The sequence below is a fragment of the Petaurus breviceps genome, unplaced genomic scaffold (assembly GCF_028583685.1).
Source record: "Petaurus breviceps papuanus isolate PSGF00001 unplaced genomic scaffold, PetGlider_PUasm1.0 38, whole genome shotgun sequence".
Lineage (NCBI taxonomy): Eukaryota > Metazoa > Chordata > Mammalia > Diprotodontia > Petauridae > Petaurus > Petaurus breviceps.
In genome coordinates, this window is record NW_027186304.1 from 39,018,817 (window position 1) to 39,038,921 (window position 20,105).

At 36.8% G+C, this 20,105-nt stretch overlaps 1 protein-coding gene across 1 annotated transcript; it reads left to right on the forward strand.

Annotated features, from left to right (window-relative positions):
- The first annotated feature begins 5,803 nt into the window (after positions 1 to 5,803).
- Positions 5,804 to 18,373, forward strand: HRH4 (histamine receptor H4). Its single transcript, XM_069099821.1, has 3 exons — positions 5,804 to 6,165; positions 10,959 to 11,125; positions 13,941 to 18,373. Exons 1-3 carry the CDS (start codon positions 6,015 to 6,017, stop codon positions 14,730 to 14,732), a joined length of 1,110 nt encoding a protein of 369 aa, XP_068955922.1. The 5' UTR covers positions 5,804 to 6,014; the 3' UTR covers positions 14,733 to 18,373.
- The last annotated feature ends 1,732 nt before the right edge of the window (positions 18,374 to 20,105 follow it).

Below are 20,105 nucleotides of genomic sequence, written 5' to 3' on the forward strand. Positions count from 1 at the left end.
TTGATATAACTTAAACAGTAGTATATATAAACTTATATTGATTCTGCATCTATTTTTGCATAAACCAATCAATCAACTTTTATTTATTTATTTTTTTGCCTTTTGGAGGGTAATTGGGGTTAAGTAACTTGCCCAAGTTTACATGGCTAGTTTGTGTGTGTGTGTGTGTGTGTGTGTGTGTGTGTGTGTGTGTGTGTGTGTGTGTGTGTTAAGTGTCTAAGGCCAGAACCAAACTCGGGTCCTCCTGACTCCAGGGCCGCTGCTTTACTCACTGCGCCACCTAAACGCCCCATCAACATACATTTATTAACCACCTCCTCTGTAGCAGGCACTATGCTGGGTGCTATGCTGGGATACAAGACAGTGAAATAGTCCCTGCCCTCAAGGACCTTACAATCTAGCTAGGAGAGACAATATGTGTGTATATAGGCATATACAAAATAGTTACAAGATCATTTTGGGTGATTTAAGTCACCAAGCATTTATTATTGAATAACAATATTAGAACTGGGAGGGTCCTTAGAGGTCATTTAGTTCAGTCCCATTATTTTATAGCAAGACCTAGACAGGGGAATGGACTTGCTCAGTACCTCATTGTTAAAAGAAAAGTGGTGACAATTCAGTATACTTTCTTTTTTTATTTAGTATTTTATCCCCCCCCCAGTTTCATGTAAAAACAATTTTTAACATTTCATCTTTTAAAACTTTAAGTTCCAATTCTCTCCTTTTCTCCCTCCACCCCCCCACCCATTGAGAAGGCAAGTAATTTGATATAGGTTATACATGTGTAGTCATGCAAAAACATATCCATAATAGTCATGTTGTGAAAAAAATAGAAATAAAAAACCTCAAGAAAAATTAAGAAAGTAAAAAAAAAATGCTGCAGAAGAGGTAAGATAAAGCTGTTACAACGAAGGGAAAGAGCAGGGAGGTGAAAGGGAATGAATCAACCTTAATCTCATTGGACTTGGTTTAAGGAGGGAATAACACGCACTCATTTTGGTGTCTTACCCTACAGGAAAGTAGAGGGGGAGGGGCTAAGGGGGGGGATGATAGAAGGGAGGGCAGACTGGGGGAGAGGGTAGTCAGAAACAAACACTTTTTGAAAAGGTACAGGGTCAAAGGAGAAAACAGAATAAAGGTGGGGGGCGGGATAGGATGGAGGGAAATATAGTTAGTCTTTCACAATATGATTACTATGGAAATGTTTTGCATAAATACACATGTATAACCTATATTGAATTGCTTGTCTTCCCAGTGGGGATGAGTGAGGAGGAAAGAAGGGAGAGAATCTGGAACTTAAAGTTTTAAAAACAAATATTAAAAAACTGTTTTTACAAGCAACTAGGAAATAAAATATACAGGCAATAGGTTATGGAAATCCATCTTGCCCTATAGGAAGGTGGATGTTGGGGAATAGGAGGGTGATGGAGGGTAAGAGAGGCAGACTGGGGGAAGGGGTGTTCAGTGTGCTTGCCACTGGGGGGTGGGAGAATGGGGGAGAGATGAGGAAAAGGTTTGTAACTCAAGATCTTGTGGAAATGGATGTTGAGGACTAAAAATAAATACATAAATTCTGAAAGAAAAGAAAGAAAGTACATTTTGAGAACCATTTGAAAAAAAAGGAACTCCTATGATTTATTTTTTAAAGTTTATTTTAATGGTTTGCTTTTAACAAAGGTATAGGTCTTACTGACACAGATATTTGGAAACATAAGTCATGTCCCTTACTGGAAGTACTGTGAGTATAATGCCTTGTTTCTTTTTTGGGGAGTGGGCAAAAATAATTTATATTCATCATCATTAATAGTGATATCAACGGAATTCTTTATGAAAGAAGTAACTAATATTGAATTGCATTTGTTTGATTTGAAGGTTATTTTTCTGGGGTTTTTTTTTGGCTGGCTAAAAATAAACAGTATTTTTAGCTTAGACTTTAGACTTTATGGTTGAGGATGTTGTTTGTTTTTAGCCTCACATTATGTAATAAAATTTAAATTGTAAAGAAACAAAAAAATATGCTTCAATCCGTATTCAGATACCATTGGTTCTTACTCTGGGGATGGATAGCTCAATTCAGTATACTTTCCATGATACTACTTGTTTTCCATACTTCAGATTAAAGAATTTGCCACCATATTGTTACCAAAAACCACCTAAGATATAAGACAGGATTTTTCCATCCTTTTTTTTTTTTTTGCCTCACCATCACTGATGAGAAATACTCTCTCTAAATACTATCAATAATAATCTGTTGGTGAGCTTGTGTGACTCTGTCCCGCTAGTCTGTGTCTGGCGTAGTTGTATTTGATGAATTTAAAACAGTACCTTCATACCAGTGTGAAACTATAACCATAACATTTCACCAAAATGTAGTATGGATGTGGACCTAACTTTCCACACTTCTCTTTTTGTCTGGGTTGCTTCCTAATCTAATTTACATCAACTCTATCAAGTTAGGGGATTTCCCAGAGAGGATCATGATGGCTACAACGTAATTCTCTTGGGGGATTGTGTGGAATACATGCCTACTATTATACACTGTAGACTTTGAAACCCTACCCATTTAACAAATTAATCAAGATTAAATCCCATTAACTTTTAAAAATAAATTTTATTGATAATTTTGGTTATTTCATTGCCTAAATTTCCCTATGTATTTCTTGCTCTCCCACCTCCCAGAAAACTATCTTATCTAATAAGGAGTGGTTTAAAAAAAAAAGAAAAAGAGAAAGAAAACGAAAATAATAAGCAAAATTGATTAATACATTAAAAAATCTGAAAATAAATACCATGTTCCTTATTGATGGACTTCATACCTCTCCAAAGCAGTAGGGAAAAGTATCTTTTCATGTCTCTTTTTTAAGGCTAAATTTGTTATTTGTAATTTTGCAACAATTTTTAACAGTTGTATGGTGATTGTTACATATAATGTTACAACATATACATATACACATACATGTACATACACACAAACACATACACATATATATTTTTTCTTGGTTCTGCTTACTTTACTTTTCATCAGTTCATGTAAGTCTTTCCATTCTTCTCTGTATTAATCACGTTCATCATCTCTTATAACACAGTAATATTCTATTACATTCATATACCACACTTTGTTTAGCCATTCCCCAAATGGGGTTCTTAGTTGGCTGAGTTCTGAGGGATTTCCACCTCTCAAAGTAGTAGGAAGCAATACAGGGAAAGGTAAAGGTAAAACCTTTCTTCCTCCTATTGGTTATTCTGCTCAGCAAAGGCAAAAGTCCATTCTTTCTCTAGTCAACTCTTTTAAGCATCAGATAAAAAAACAACTTTGAAGCCTCTTCCCAAATCCCATAGGTCTTTCCTGAGATCACATCTCAGAGCTGAATTCCTCTTTGAGAATTAAACTCAGCTTAACTGTTCTATTGGTCCAAGGGTGGGTCTCTTCAGTGAGATGATTCACCTCTATTTCATGGTAATAAATGATAATGAGAAGTTTTGATTCTTCATTTTCTTATATTAATTTTTATTATAGGAGAGGGTGTCAGGACTATCTCTCCTAGTTAGGCGGTTATTGAGTTGACTGAAACCTGTCCCGTGGGATGTGAAAATTTGCTTAAGGCCTCAGTCTTCAGATGAAAAACCAGAAAAAGAGTCAAAACTTCCCCAAATAATTTGACTTACTTTATATAAGGAAAGGATTCTACTGAAATTGATTCTGTAGGAATGTAAATCTCCCCTCTAAATCAGTCCATTGTGAACTCCATAAATGTAGTTTAGTCTGTAATTTGACTTAGTTTACCTATAGGCTCTGTTTAACTAGGTTTATTTCCTTAGGGGATGTATGAGATTATGATTCTGTTTAACTAAATTTCTTCAACTTTTATGACATTGAAGGAAGCATGGGGTCATGAATCTGTTAAAAAAAACCAAAACCTTTTATGGTCTAAAAGAATTATGAGATTAGAAAATATAAAATAATTTATTTCTCTATCTCATTGACATAATTTTAAGAAGCTCCAATCTGGGTTCAAGGCTATTTTTAAAAAAATCCCAAGCCTGTGTTTAAGCATAACAGAATCTACATTTTTATGTCTATAATTTCTGTTTTGTGGTAAAGTAGTTTGTCACCTACCACATGAACTCAAAGAGCAGTTATTTCTCCCACAGCAAAATCAAAATCTAAGGGGCAGCTAGGTGGTGCAGTGGATAGAGCACTGGCCCTGCAGTCAGGAGGATCTGAGTTCAAGTTTGACCTCAGACACTTGACACTTACTAGCTGTGTGACACTGAACAAGTCACTTAACCCTGATTGCCTTGCCCTGCCCTCCCCACAAAAAAACCACATCAAAATCCAAATTTCTGCCACCTATACCATAATTTTGCAATAGTCTCATAGTCATAATACATTTCTAGGAACTGTGTCCTCATATCTGTCATATACAAACTAATCATTAGGACACAGTACACAGAAAATCTTTATTCTAAGTTTATTTCCTCTGTGGGTTCCTATTTCTTTTCTTAAAAAGTTAACTTATTATTTTTAGTTTTTAACATTCACTTTCATAAGTTTTACGTTCTCCCCCTTTCCTCCCTCCTCCCTCCCCAAGATGGCATGCAATCTGATATGGGCTCTACCTATACATTCCAATTAAGGATATTTTCACATTATTCATGTTGTATAGAAGAATTAGAACGAATGGGGGGAACCATGAGAAAGAAAAAAATGAAACAAAACAAAACAAAAAAAGAAAAAAGTCTGCTTCGCTCTGCATTCAGACTCCATAGTTCTTTCTCTGAATGTGGATAGTTTTTTCCATCAAGAGTCCTTTGGAATTGCTTTAGGTCCTAGAATTACTGAGAAGAGCTAAGTCCATCAAAATCAGTTATTGCACACTGTGACTGTTGCTGTGTACAGTGTTCTCTTGGTTCTGCTCACTTCACTCGGCATCTGCTCATATAAGTCTTTCCTGTTTTTTTTCTGAAGGGGGAAGGATCATGTTCTTTCCTAATGAAAGACACATCCCTATATTCTATCTGTCCCTCCTTTCCTTTATTCAACAACTGAGTGGGAAAATGGATGTGCATTGTGATTCCATGACCTATGTCTCAACAAAGCTCAGTGGTTCTTTCAGCTCTGCTGGGAAAAAGATGATTTATTCTGCTCCTAGACTGTACCCCAATGCCTAAGTTGCTAGGCTATCTCAACTGGTTCTAAATTTATTCCAAAGAACTGCTAGGGCTTATGCCATCAAATTATGCTGGGTCCTTTGAACAAAGTGCATGTTTTACATTAGGAAAAATGTGTCCTTTTCCCCTCTTCACTAAAATCAAGGTAATTTGAAATTATACAATTTGTATATAATTTATGGGTAGACAAAAAGCATAAACACCTATTTTGAAAATAGACTCTGTCCTTAGGGAGCTTACATTCTATCAGAAGATACAACTTGTAAAAATATAAATATTTACAACATATGTAACCTGAAACACAAGATAAATGGTGGGTTGGAAGGTGAAGAAAGATTGAATTCCAGGAGGATAGACTATGCAAAGGCAGAGAGAAGAGATACAATGTCATGTGTTAAGAACAGCATGAAGGCCAATATGGCTAAGTAATCAATAAAAAATCTTTAGGGAAAGAAGTCTTAAGTCAAAATTTTATTGCTGTCATTGAAAAAAATCACATTGAGAGTAACTACAGGGGAAGCAGTGGACAGTACTTCTTAAAATGAGATGAAAACAGCTGACTACTTCTAAACAACCCTTTTGCAAATTCTTCTGAAAGGAAATTGCTACCACAAGTTTGTTGTACCAAGAACCAGGAAACATTGTGAAATAAGTATTAGATTTTTTTTTAAAGAGAACTTTGCTTAGTTTCAGGGATTATATTTATATATATATGTTGGAAAATTTATTTGTCAGAACTGACTTATGGGTGTAATTCAATACATTGTATTTCTTCATCATTTCATATTATCTGAGTAGCAGCTATATTCAACAGTACTAAGTATTTTAACTCATAAACTATGGCAATCCTGTTAATGCTGAAGATTTTTCTGGCCTTTTCTATAGTGCTAGGAAATGGCTTGATTATTATGGCATTTGTGGTGGACAAAAATCTTAGACTTCGGAATAATTATTTTTTCCTTAATCTGGCTATTGCTGACTTTTTCGTGGGTAAGTTATTACATATACTTATTTGAGAAGATCTCTATATTGAAAATAATTTATTTCTTAAAGATACATTATGCTATTTTAAAGAATAAGGAAGGGTTAAAATAAGGAGTGGAACTGCATTAAGGTTTAAGAAATGCCAAGCAGAACTCTGGGGAAGAAAATGTTTCTTAAAAGGAACATGAAGTGAGATTTTTTTTGTTAGAGAAATTTCTATTTTTGCTTGTGTAGAATAAAAATAACTTGTTGACTGTTTTTTCCAAATGATTCTAACCTAGTGGTTATATGTTCTTGAATTTATATGCAATCTTTTTTTAAAAATGAAATTTTTTTTACCCTAACTTTGTAAAATAACAATATTAGGAGATAGTTAATGCTAACCAAAATAATATATTGAATGCTTTGGTTAATAGTTAGTCATCTTATCCGTATATCTACATACAAACATATAATTAAAACATTACAATTCTTTCTTTTTAAGGCTGAACTCAAGGTGCTACTGCCTCTGTCTTTTATAATCTTATATAAATTATAAAAAGTCTTTTATAATTCCTCCTAGAAAAAAATATTTTCTTCCTCCTTAAGTTTTCATAGGACACTGTCTAGATCTCTCCTTTGCTCCCATCACACTCCACCTTACTGATATTGCTTATTTCATATTGATATTATATTGATATATATATATATATATATATTTTTTTAAGCAATTGGGGTTAAGTAACTTGCTCAAGGTCACAGGGCTAGGGTTTTTTTTTTTTGTGTGTGTTAAGTGTCTGAGGTTGGATTTGAACTCAGGTCCTCCAGACTCCAGGGCCAGTGCTCTGAGTTCGCCCCCCTCCCCCATCTCAGATACTTATTTACCTGTGTGACTATGAGAACATCATTGAACCGATCAATGCCTCAGTTTCTTCATCCATAAAAATGGAAATAATATCACTTGTAGTACCTACCTCATAAGGACTTTAGGAAAAATAAAAATGTGAGCTGTTCTCCTTGTTGTCCTCATCATCATCATAAAAAAACCTCAGAGCTCACATTTTGTTTATGGATGAGGAGCTGATTTCTGGAGTGCTTAAGTATCTCGATCAAAGTCACACAGCTTGTTAATCTTGTTTTGATGGTCAGGAAGCAATTTCAGTATTTTTGGTCTAACAGAACCTCAGTTTCATAACATAAAATTGAATATAATAAAATTCATTTACCTGTTACACAGGGATCAACATATGCTTTTTTTTTTTTTAAAGCAATTGGGGTTAAGTAACTTGCTCAAGGTTACACAGCCAGTTATTTCTGGGTGTGGTGTTAAGTATCTGAGCCTGGATTCGATCCCCCAGGTCATCCTGACACTGGGGCTGGTGTTCTTACTTGCTGAGCCACCTGGCCACCCCCAACATATGCTTTTAAAAAATTTATTTTTAGTTTTCAACATTCATTTCCAAAAGATTTTGAGATACAAATTTTCTCACTGCCTTTCCCCTACCCCCACCTCAAGACAGCAAGTCTACTCAATACCCTTCCTCCAATCTGTTCTCTCTTATATACTCCCCCACACCCTTCTAACTTTCTAGTAGGGCAAGATGGATTTCTATACCCCAGTGCCTGCATATCTTATTTCCCAGTTGCCTGTGAAAAAAATAATTTTTTTTAACATTTGTTTTTAAAACTTTGATTTTCAGATTCTTTTGCTTCTTCCCTCCTTACCCACCCCCACTGGGAAGACAAGCAATTCAATATAGATTGTACATGTGTAGTTACATAAAACGTTTCCATAGTAGTGACATTTTGAAAGACTAACTATATTTCCCTCCATTCTATCCTGTCCCCCACTTATTTTATTTTCTGCTTTGACCCTGTCCCTTTTCAAAAGTATGTGCTTCTGACTACCCTCTCCCCCAATCTGCTCTCCCTTCTGTCATCCCCTCTCTTATCCCCTTCCCCCCTACTTTCCTGTAGAGTAAGATACCCAAATGAGTGTGTATGTTATTCCCTCCTTAAGCCAAATTCAATGAGAGTAAGGTTGTTCCTTTCACCTTCCTGCTCTTTCCCTCTATTGTAACAGTTTTCTCTTGCCTCTTTTATATGAGATAATTTACCCTATTCTATCTCTCCCTTTCTCATTCTCTCATTATATTCCTCTCTCACTTCTTATTTTTTAAATATCATCCCTTCATATTCAACTCATCCTGTGCTCTCTGTCTATATATACATTTACATACATATTCCCACACTCACATATGTTTATACACACATACACCCTTATATACATACATATATATGTATGTATACATATATATTCCCTTCAACTATCCTTATGCTGAGAAAAGTTTCATCAGTTACAATTATCGTTTTTCCATGTAGGAATGTAAATAGTTCAACTTTGATAAGTTCCTTATGATTTCTTTTCCCTGTTTATCTTCCCATGCTTCTCTTGCTTCATGTATTTGAAAGTAAAATTTTCTGTTCAGCTCTGGTCTTTTCATCAAGAATGCTCGAAAGTCCTCTATTTCATTGAATGACCATATGTTCCCCTGAAGCATTATACTCAGTTTTGCTGGTAGGTGATTCTTGGTTTTAATCCTAGCTCCTTTGACCTTTGGAATATCATATTCCAAGTCCTTCAGTCCCTTAATGAAGAAGCTGCTAGATCTTGTGTTATCATGATTGGGTTTCCACAATACTCAAATTGTTTCTTCCCAGCTGCTTGTAACTTGACCTGGGAACTCTGGAATTTGGCTATGATGTTCCTAGGAGTTTTCTTTTGGGGATCTTTTTCAAGAGGCAATAGGTGAATTCTTTCAATTTCTATTTTATCCTCTGGTTCTAGAATATCAGGGCAATTTTCCTTGAGAATTTTTGGAAGGATGATTTCTAGACTCTTTTTGATCATGGCTTCAGGTAGTCCAATAATTTTAAAATTATGTCTCCTGGATCTATTTTCCAGGTCAGTGGTTTTTCCAATGAGATATTTCACATTGTCTTCTATTTTTTTCATTTATTTGGATATGTTTTATAGTATCTTGATTTCTCATAAAGTCATCAGCTTCCATTTATTTGCTCCAATCTAATATTGAAGGAATTATTCTCTCCAGTGAGTTTTTGAAATTCCTTTTCCATCTGGACAGTTTGGCTTTTTAAGGCATTCTTCTCCTCCTTGGCTTTTTGGGACCTGTTTGCCATTTGAGTTAATCTATTTTTTTCCTTTTTGGAGGAGGGAGGGTGGGGTAATCGGGCTTAAGTGATTTATCCAAGGTCACACAGCTTGCAAATGTTAAGTGTCTGAGGCCAGATCTGAACTCAGGTCCTCCTGACTTCAGGGCTGGTGCTCTATTCACTGCACCACCTAGTGGCCCCAGTTAGTCTATTTTTTTTAAAAGCAATCAGGGTTAAGTAATTTGCTCAAGGTTACATGGCCAGTTATTTTTGTGTGGGTGCCAAGTATCTGAGGCCAGAACTGATCCCAGATCTCCTGACTCTGGGGCCAGCGCTCTTACTCACTGAGCCACCTGGCCATCCCTAGTCTATTTTTTAAGGTATTATTTTCTTCAGTATTTTTTGGGTCTCCTTTAGCAGCTGTTGACTCACTTTTCATGATTTTCTTGCATCATTCTCATTTCTCTTCCCAATTCTTCCTCCACTTCTCTTACTTGAGTTTCAAAATCGTTCTTGAGCTCCTCCATGGCCTGTAACCAATTCATATTTTTCTTGGAAGCTTTTGATGCAGGAGTTTTGACTTCAATGACTTCTTCTGGTTCCACGTTTTGATCTCTTTTGTCCCTCAAAAAGGATTCTATGGTTTGATTGTGCTTCTTCTGCTTGCTCATCTTGCCAGCCGATTACTTGACTTTTCAGCTCTTTGTCACAGTAGTACTCTGCCTCCAGTGTGGAGAGAGCTGTGTCCCAAATCCCAAATTTCACAAATGTTGTCAGAGGTCTGAGGAGGTTGCCCTATCTACAGCCCCCACAAGCTCTGGCACACTGGCCACACACCCCAGGACCACCACCCAATACGATGATCCAGATCCAAGCAGGTCAAAGTAAGAGCTATTACCCTCTGAATGGTTGCTTAGTCCCCCTAAGATATGCAGGCCAGGAGCTCCGGAGGCAGCCATGTAACAGCAGCTGCAGGTGCTGTGCCTCCACTGCCTCTAGCTCCAGGGGCAGAGGCTGGACCGAGCTCTTCTGTCACCTGGTTCCAAGAGTTCCCCACTGAACTTTTACTTTCTCTTTGGTGTTTATGGGTTGAGAAGTCTGGAAACCACCTCAGCTACCAGTAATTTACTCTCTTGAAGTCTGCTTTGGCCAGTTTGGGCTGCTAGTGTCTTCACCCTAAATCACTTTTTCCCTATTTTGTAGAGAATTATATGTGCATAATGGTTTCCTTAATAGAGTATAAACTCCTTAAGGGCAGGCACTGTTTTCAGTTTTGTGTTTATATCCCTAGTACCTCCCACAATGCCTGGCTCGTGCTAGGTGGCATGGTGAGTGACAAAACCCCAGACATTTACTAGAGTTACTTGTGTAACTTGTACAAACCATTTAACCTCTATCTGCCTCAGTTTCCTCAGCTGTAAAATGAGAATCATGATAGCATCAACCTCTCAGGATTTTTGTGAGGATCAAATAAGATGATATTTGCAAAGTGCTTAATACACAGCACATAGTATCTACTTAATTAATGATAAATTTTAAAATTTATTTTCATTTATTTTTATTATTATAATAAATTGCAGTCTCAGACCAAGTTATATCTTTTTTGTATGGATTCATTTGTGTTGTTTTTATCTTTCTTTTCACAGGTGCAATCTGCATTCCTTTATATATCCCTTATGAAAGTACACGTATTTGGACCTTTGGAAGGGAACTCTGTATATTCTGGATAGTTATTGACTATGTTTTGTGTACAACATCAGTGTATAACATTGTCCTCATCAGCTATGACCGGTACCAATTAGTCTGCAATGCAGTAAGTAGAACATATGCATTTGACTATTTCCCCTCTCTTTAACTTAAAATGTAATTTTGAATTTGGAACCCTAAAGCAAGAAAAAAACTTAGTAAGGAATCCTAACTTTTGGTTAATTGGGAAATAGTAGAGAAAAGCCCTTTCCTTTTGTGGTCTCTGATAAAGTTTCCATGTTCCATTGGTAGGAATTCCAGCTGTATGTATCTGACCAGTACGTTTTAGAGCTTTCTGATGCAAATGGTGTGGTATGGTGCTATTGGGTAGGCCACTTTCTCAGGGATAACAGGTTCAAAAGAAACCAAAGGAAGTGTGCAGATTATCAAGTCTGCATAGATAATCTGTACCAGTGGGTGTTTACAGGAAGAGAGATTAAGATAAAGATTGCACACATCTGGTCAGCACTGTTCTACAAGGGAGCTGAGAGCTAAAGTGTTCCTTAGACAGAAATAGAAACTTGATTCAGTGATCTGTCCATCAGTCAAAAGTGCTGCCTAGAGATGAAGAGATAAGCATCCTCTTCTCAATTCCCTTAGTTGTCGATTATCCCATTTGACCTTATGCATAATGGAAAGGAGATCGCTTTCCAGCATATTGCATCATATCATTACAAGGGCTGAGCAGAGCAATTAAAAAACTAAACACAGTTTAGTGTGACCATCTGGGTATTGTTACCATCTTCATAATCGTTAGATTTAATTCAAGAGATATATTAATTAGTGGTGCAGGAAGCAGAAGGCAAAAAAAGCTCACTGGAATAGGAACTTGTGGTCAGCACCATATACATTCTAGCTTAGTCTTGGAGTTACTAATTGTTTCCCCAAAAGTTACTTCCTAGAAAATTTTATTTAGCCTATAGTTTTCATTAGTTTCCTCTCACTAGCCACTATCATTATGGAGGTTCCTCAGTTCAGTTCAGCGTTTGTTAGATACCTACAGGTACTATGTGCCAGGCACTTTGACAGGGATTAGGATATAGTCCCTGCCCCAGGAAACTTTTGTTCTACTGGGAAGAAACAAGTTACACACATTTAAGTTAATACTATAAACATACACATATGCACACACACATGTGTGTGTATATATGTATGGATATATGTGTGTATAGAAATACACACAGAGTAAATCAAAGTAATTTCAAAGATAGAAGTAGAGTACCCACAATTTGGTGGGAGTGGGTGGGATCAGAAAAGGATTCCTATAGGAGGTAATGCCTGAAGGTGATGCCTGAATTATGCTTTGAAGGAAGCTAGGGGTTCTCTGGGACAGAAGTGAGCAGGAAACAATAGCCTATGCCTAGGTATAGATGGAGGAGGTGGAATGTTATGCATGGAGGCCAGTAAATGACTTAACGTGGAGGGAACAGAGAGTGCATAAGGGGGAATAATCTGAGATGGGTCTGGATATATAGGTTGGCACTAGATTGTAAAGGGTTATAAATGCCAATCAGTATTTTATTCTAGAGGCAATTAGAATTCCCTGAAGCTTCTTTAGCAAGGTATTCACATAGTTGGCCCTGTATTTTGGGAATATTATTGGCAGGTGTGTGGATGACGGATTGAAAAGGGGAGAGAAGAGAAACAGGGAGCCCAATTAGAGGCTATTATAATAGTCCATGAGAGAGGTGATGAATGCTTGACTAAGCAGGTGAACAGGTGAGTAGAGAGAAGGGGAGAAATAGAAAAAAATTTATTGAGATGGAATGATCAGGATTTGGTACTGATTAGACAGGGATGGGTGGGGAGGGACAGTGAAGAGCTGAGGGTGGCTCTGAGGTTGTGAACCTTGGTAACTCAAGCACGGTCATGCCCTTGACAGAAATAAAGATGTCTGAGATAATGTTTAGATTGTCTCCTTTCTTAGGAGTGAAAAAACACTAAGGACTTCCTTAGTTTGCAAAGTATATTTATGCATGATCAGCTGGACTGAATTTCAAGGTAGAGAGATGAAACCTCACACTCCATTGATCTAACTATGGGGTTTATTAATAGTATACAAATTGATGGAGTGAATAAAGGATGTGGGGGGTGCATTTGCCCTAAGTGTCCCTGCCGTCTGGACTCTTGATACTGTATCTGGCTCAGGGAGACAATGCAACATGTACAAGTGTCCCAAGTACGCTATTCAAACTGTAAAATGGGGATAATAATAGTATCTACTTCTCAGAGTTGTTCTGAGGATTGAATAAGAATATTTGTAAAATGCTTAGCACAGTGTCTGGCACATAGGAAATGTTTTAAAAATACTTGTTGCTTTCTTCTTTCCATCCATCCCCTATGTCCAGGCAGCTTTGCCCAGAACTACGTTTCCAGTCTGGTTATCGATGGCCTGAGGAGATGGGTTGGGGAGCGGTTAGGTTCTATACTGTGGTAGACAGAAGGAGCTGAAGACTTTTACAAATGTACCAATTTAGGGTAAGCAGACCCTAACCACTTTTAAATCCACCAGTCATGAGCTGCCACCTAAGGATAAGCCCAGGGGTTGCTAGTTTCTTTCTTCCAGGGGTTACACTTAATGGACTCATCAATCATTTTAGCTGTTTTTTGTCCATGTTCCTCTTCTTCTCAGAGAGATGAATTTGAGTCTAATTAGATTTTATTCTCCACCAATAAAGGTTTTTGGTACATAGAGCCTTCAGATTTTGAAAAGATGCTCTCCTTATGAAATAGGTCAAGACCTCATGGTTGATATAATACCTATTGAATTTTGTGATCTGTGCCTCTGCATTTATAGGAATCACGTTTTCTTAGATAGTACATCTCTTCTCCACAAGTGGAGATCTTTACCTCCTGACAGTAATTTGTTTTATTTCTTTTAGATATCGTATCGAACTAACCAAACATCAATCTCAAGGACAGTCATTTATATGGTTGCAGCGTGGGTGCTGGCGTTCTTAGTACATGGTCCAGCAATCTTAAATGGGAGCAGCAGGCAGCGTGGGGGTACAGAATGCAGAAGCCAACTTCTTTTTACTGACCATTACATCATCATCACTTCTATCTTGGAATTCTTGGTCCCAACCATCTTGGTGACCTATTTCAACTGTTGCATCTATTGGAGCCTGCACAGTCGCCGGATAGTCAGAGGCAATCCCGTTCTCACTCCTAACATTCCTTCTCCAGTCCAAGGCAACTCAATGACCTGTGCATTCTTTTCAAAGATGTGTCTTCCTAAACAGGATGAAGAAGTTCCTTCCTCTTCTGTGAAAAAGATGAGAAAGAAAAGCTTCTTTGCTTTTTTAAAAACCCAAGGAGAGACTGAAACTGCTTCTGTTGGATTGCCCTCTTTATCCCACTCAAATTCTGTGTCTGTTGACTTAGCTCAGCGTCAGAAATTGCTCAGAGACAGGAAAGTAGCCAAGTCGCTTGCCATTATTTTGGGGGCTTTTGTCTTTTGCTGGGCTCCCTATATTTTGTTTACCATTATTCGTTCAGTTCGCAAGGATAAGGAACTCAATCCCTGGTATACTTTTACGTTTTGGCTTCAATGGGTTAATTCTTTTCTCAACCCTTTTCTGTATCCTTTGTGCCACAAAAAATTCCGGAATGCTATCAAGAAAATATTTTTTTTTAAAAAAGCTAACGGCTTCACCACAGATGTCACTTTTTAACTCAAGTACAATGTAGGAAAATCAGAACCTCACCTACTGTATATGAATTTGTTTAGCTCACATCTACCCCCTTATATTGTGGTGTTCTCTCTGCCTCTCCCCTCCCTCTTCTCCTGAGGGGAAATCATCATCACTTCTGGATAATTCTGGGTAATTACCTTGAGTAACTCTGGATAATTCTGGAAATAAGGGTGATAATGAGAGAAAGTATGGTATAATAGTCAGGAGATCTGGGTTTTAGTTCTGGCTTTACCACTAATTTATTTTGCAACCTTGGGTAAGTCACTGGGTTTCTCTGGACCCTGGGTTCTTTATGTAAAATGAAGGGGATGAACCATATGATCTCTCATGTTCCTTCTAAAGTTCTGTACCCTAATTTTTTTTTAACAAATTAAAATGTATTATATCAACAATTTAGAGATGGAAACGATCTTGGAAGTCACCTAGTTCAATTCCTCATTTAAGAGATGAGGAAACTGCTGTTCAGAGAGGTGATGAGTTCAAAGTCAAATAATTAAGAGATATACCATAAAAACGTATCCTCTGATGCCAGATCCAATGGCCTTTCTACTATAGACTGCCTTGTAGATCAGTCTTAATGTTTTAAAAATATGTAACCACAAACATGCTATATTTATTTTAGTTGTATCTCTGTTGTGATATTATATAGATTGTGTCAGGTAGAGTTTTTCTGATCTCTGATTTTCTGATCAATTACCTTGCATTTTATTTCATCTATGGGAATTCTCTTTTATCTTGATTAGTCATAGAGGTAAGACAGAGATAGAAACTACAGCTCTGATTTCATTGGTATATGAATTTCTCAGTAAACTCCTTCTAACGAATACAGGTGAGCACCTTCTCTGCAAATTACAACTCTAAAGACTTGCCTAGAAAGAGTAAGTGATCTTACCTAGGGTCACACACTTAGAATAAAGGAGAGGTGGACCTTGAATCAAAGTCTTCCTAGAAAAATAAGGATTATATTGACCTAAGGTCCTTATTTTAGAAGGAAAACATTGGGAGGAGGGGGCAGTTTAAATTCTTCAAGAGTTTCATCAAAATTTTCTTAATGAAGACCTAGTAACCACAGGAGTAGAGAATGATTCATGAGAAAGGAAGTCAAATTGAATAAAAATAGACTTGCCTTGTTGCCGGTTTCCCTCTTCTCTTTTCCCTTCCTAATGAAATCTGATATTTACTTGGTGCTACAAGGGAGAAAGGTACAGGGTAAAGTAAGAAGCAGGAGGGTCACTAAGATTAAGATGGCATGTTTAGAGAGGCCAGAAATGGATGAAACAGAGATAATATTCTGAAAAATGAGGATGCTAAAGAAGAAATACTGTAGTTTTTTTTTTTTAATTTTAGAGGTGCCTAAAAATTCACTTTTCACAATAAGATTATACATACCTGAAGGATGGGGGTTTTGTTATGAGTTACTTTTGTAATGTCCACAGGGCTGGGCATAGTTTTCCATAAAAATTGGGGGGGAGGGATAGTGGAAAAAGCTGAAATCCCAGGGCATTACATTGGACAGGACACAACTTATTTGGGTCTGGGTTTCTCATCTGTAAAATGATCAAGGGATAGTACTGTATGATATGTTTTGGGCTCCTTTTGTGTTTGTTCTTTCCTAATCATAGGTGAATGGATACTTACCATGAAATGGCTATATACAGCCTTGGAGGCATCCTTATGAACGGAGAGGTCCAAAGGTCCCATTGAGTTAAGGGAGGAGCAGAAAGGGGAGAAGTACCTAGAGAGTACCTTGTCCACTGAAAAGGAGATTATTTCCTGTATTACCAGAAGGTGTACTGGGAATTGTTTGTACAGTGCAGAGCCAAGGTGACGTGTAGAATGCTCGATTGTCAGTCCTGCAAACTGCTTTATTTTCTGATGACAGTCTTGGAGTAGATGTTAAAGGAGACTGTAAATACAAGGAGCCTATCTCTCTTCTCATTAGAGGACAGGTTGCCCAATATGGAATCCTAGCCAAGTCACATGTCTTAATACAGAGCAGGGAGTGGACACTGAACAAAGTTAGTTAAATATGATAATTGTAATGCAAGTTATTTTTTATACTATGATCTCACAGGGTAAAGGAGAGGATATTATTTTTGTAGGAAAAAGGAACATTTTGAAAGTGAAACCCACCATATACATAGAGTTAATCCTCAGTTTTCATGGGGGTAATGGCATGAAAATAAAAAATGTTGATACATTGGACTTATGAAATTGGAGGATTAAATACTGACAACTATCAAAAACTGTAGTCTTGCACTAGAGATTGCTGAAAGCAAACTTTTCTACATACAACTCTTTTTTATTTATTAAAATTTGCTTTGAATAATCATGCCTTCATCTAATAAATAAATTTGCTAGGTAGGCTAGTAGATGGAACATTGGACTCAAAGTCACAAAGATCGGAGTTCTAATCCTACTTCAGATACTTTCTTTTTAAAATTTTTTTAATAGTTTATTTATTTGTAGTTTTTAACATTAACTTCCGTAAGTTTTAAATTTTCTTCCCCTCTCTTCCCCCTCTCTTCCCAAGACAGCTTGCAATCTGAGATGGGCTCTACACATACATTCCTATTAAACACATTTTCACATTAGTCATGTTGCACAGAAGAATTTTTTATTAAATGATTTATTCTTAGTTTTCAACAATCACTTCCATAAGTTTAAAATTTTCTCCCCCTCCTTCCCCACTCTCTCCCTAAGATAGCTTGTAATCTGATATGGGCTCCATAATACATTCCTATTAAACACATTTTCACATTAGTTATGTTGCACAGAAAAATTATAACAAAGGGGAAAAACCATGAGAAAGAAAAAACCCAAATAAAACAAAACAAAAAAGAAATAGTCTGCTTCATTCTGTATTCCAACTCTATAGTTCTTTCTCTGGATGTGGCTGGTATTTTCCATTGTGTGTCCTTTGAAATTGCTTTAGGTCCTTGCATTGCTGAGATGGACTGTCTATCAAAATCAGTCCTCACACACTGTGGCTGTTACTGTGTACAATATTTTCCTGGTTCTGCTCCCTTCATTCAGCATTAGTTCATGTAAGTCTTTCCAGGTTTCTCTGAAGTCTACCTATTCATCATTTCTTATATCACACTGGTATTCTATTACATTCATATACCACAACTTGTTTAGCCATTCCCCAATTGATGGACATCCCCTTGATTTCCAGTTCTTGGCCACCACAAAAAGAGCTGCCATAAATATTTTTGTACATGTGGGTCTTTTCCCCATTTTTATGATTTCTTTGGGATGCAGCCCTAGAAGTGGTATTGCTGGGTCAAAGGGTATGCACATTTTTATAGCCCTTTGGGCATAGTTCCAAATTGCTCTCCAGAATGGTTAGATCAGTTCGCAACTCCACCAACAATGAATTAGTGTTTCAACTTTCTCACATCTTCTCCAATGTTTATAATTTTGAATATAATTCTTTATAACAAAGCATTAATTATAATAATATACATTTTTCCTAATACAGTAACTATGAAATAAACCCTAAAATGCATTACACAAAATAAAATTGGTAACATGCAAACATTTTTCTTGCTTGTAATTCCCTAGAATTCTGTGAATTTTTGTGCTAGCATCTTAATAAAAAATGATTTCAGACAATATTCACTTTTCATAACTAATGAAATTACAGTATTATAAATACTGTAAAGCAAATAAAATTCTTAAACTTAAAACATTTTAATCTGAATCTTACTTTCCACTGTGTCAGATGGTGGGTGTGATTGCATTGCACTGTATAACAAATCCTTGACTTGTTAACATGAAAGTCAGGGCTGACAGCACCTGCAGACATTCCGAAAACTATCTAACATTTTAATTTTCTCACTAAGCCTCATCACTGACTTTGCATACTTGGGTTTAGAGCTCAAAGGACTTGTACTATTCTTTGGGGGCATAATTGGAACACAAAACCTTATTTTTAAAGCTAAACCATCAAAATATGCAAGGAATGCATGGGGAGCTCTTTACTTTGAAATGGTAGAGCGAACAAGACCAGTGAAGCATCTAGTATGGTACCAGTCATGCTACAAACTTGTGGGTATCTCATCTTTCATTTTTTTCCTCTACGGAACATAGCTAAAATGGAAGTGAAAATGATGTTACTAATAAAATCATGGTGACTGTATCATACATGTGAATTAAACACAAGAATGTTGAGGATTGATTATATATATGCTTAACAAATAAAAATAAATCATGAGAAAATGAGCATAGATAGATGAGAAACAGGTCTACATTATTCATTCAAATATGGTTGCTTTGACTGCAAAAGATGCATACTCATAACTATAATTTAAAGCAATAAGATAGCCTCTTTTTTTAAAGGTCATGGCTATTTCTCTAGAGAGTAGTAGCATTATCTTTTCAAAATGGTTAAGTGGCATCAGAGATTATCACTTCTGCAATATAAACAATTGTACTATATAATAAAAGTACAGAGGTGAGCATGTGCCTCAGCTGTAGAGGAAAAAAGGTAATGGGCCTCACAGAAAAGCAAGCAGTGCCCAGTTGTGTGCATCTGTCTTCCTTAATTGTCCCGTCCAGCTTTCCTCAAGAGGTCACACAACCCCTTTAAGACTCCCTCTTAAATCAGATACAGCCAAATCTAATAACCCAGGGCTGATTAGTTGTTCTGTGTATTAGCCAGATCCTTTTCTTAGCTCCTTGCTTTTGCTACCTGCCTTAGGAATGATTACATAGCTTACGTTTGCATAGTTTCTTAGCTTTAAAATTCCTCACAGAATTGGAATTGTAAGGGAACTCAAAGGCCATGTAATCTAATTCTTGAACAAGAACCCTTTCCTTTCTACAACTTCCCTAAAGGTGGGAATCTAATTTTGGCTTAGAGACCTCCAGTCATGTGGGGACCCAGTATCGTTCCATTTGACCATAGCTTTAATGATTACATCAAGCTTACATTTGTTCCTTTATAACTGCCACCCATTGTTCTTAGCTCCATCCTCCAGGGTGACTCAGAACAGGTATAATTCCATGTGATAGCTCTTAAAATATATGACTGCAGTTCTCCTCCCCAAATCTTCTCTTCTCCGGGCTGAAGTTCCATAGAACTTGAATATACTCTCTCTCTGATTGTTTATTCAAACCCTCACTAGAGAATGGTCAAAGAAAAAGAAAAGAGCATTGAAGCCAGTGGATCTGGATAATTGTTTGTAGCCTGAGACAAAGATTTCATAGTCTTCTTGGTTCCAACCCCTTCCCTCTTTATACCATCCTTCGTATCACTGTTAAAATAAACTTCTTAACTAAAAGTTAAGTGACTTGTTCAGGGTCACACAGCCAGTAAACATCTGAAGCTAGATTTGAACTCATGAT

What these genes read in the sequence shown, in the direction of transcription:
- HRH4 (XM_069099821.1), top strand. Translation starts at nt 6,015, where the DNA reads ATGGCAATCCTGTTAATGCTGAAGATTTTTCTGGCCTTTTCTATAGTG. An exon ending in TATTGCTGACTTTTTCGTGG is followed by an intron (nt 6,166 to 10,958) that starts GTAAGTTATTAC and finishes TTCTTTTCACAG; the next exon opens with GTGCAATCTGCATTCCTTTA. An exon ending in ACCAATTAGTCTGCAATGCA is followed by an intron (nt 11,126 to 13,940) that starts GTAAGTAGAACA and finishes TATTTCTTTTAG; the next exon opens with ATATCGTATCGAACTAACCA.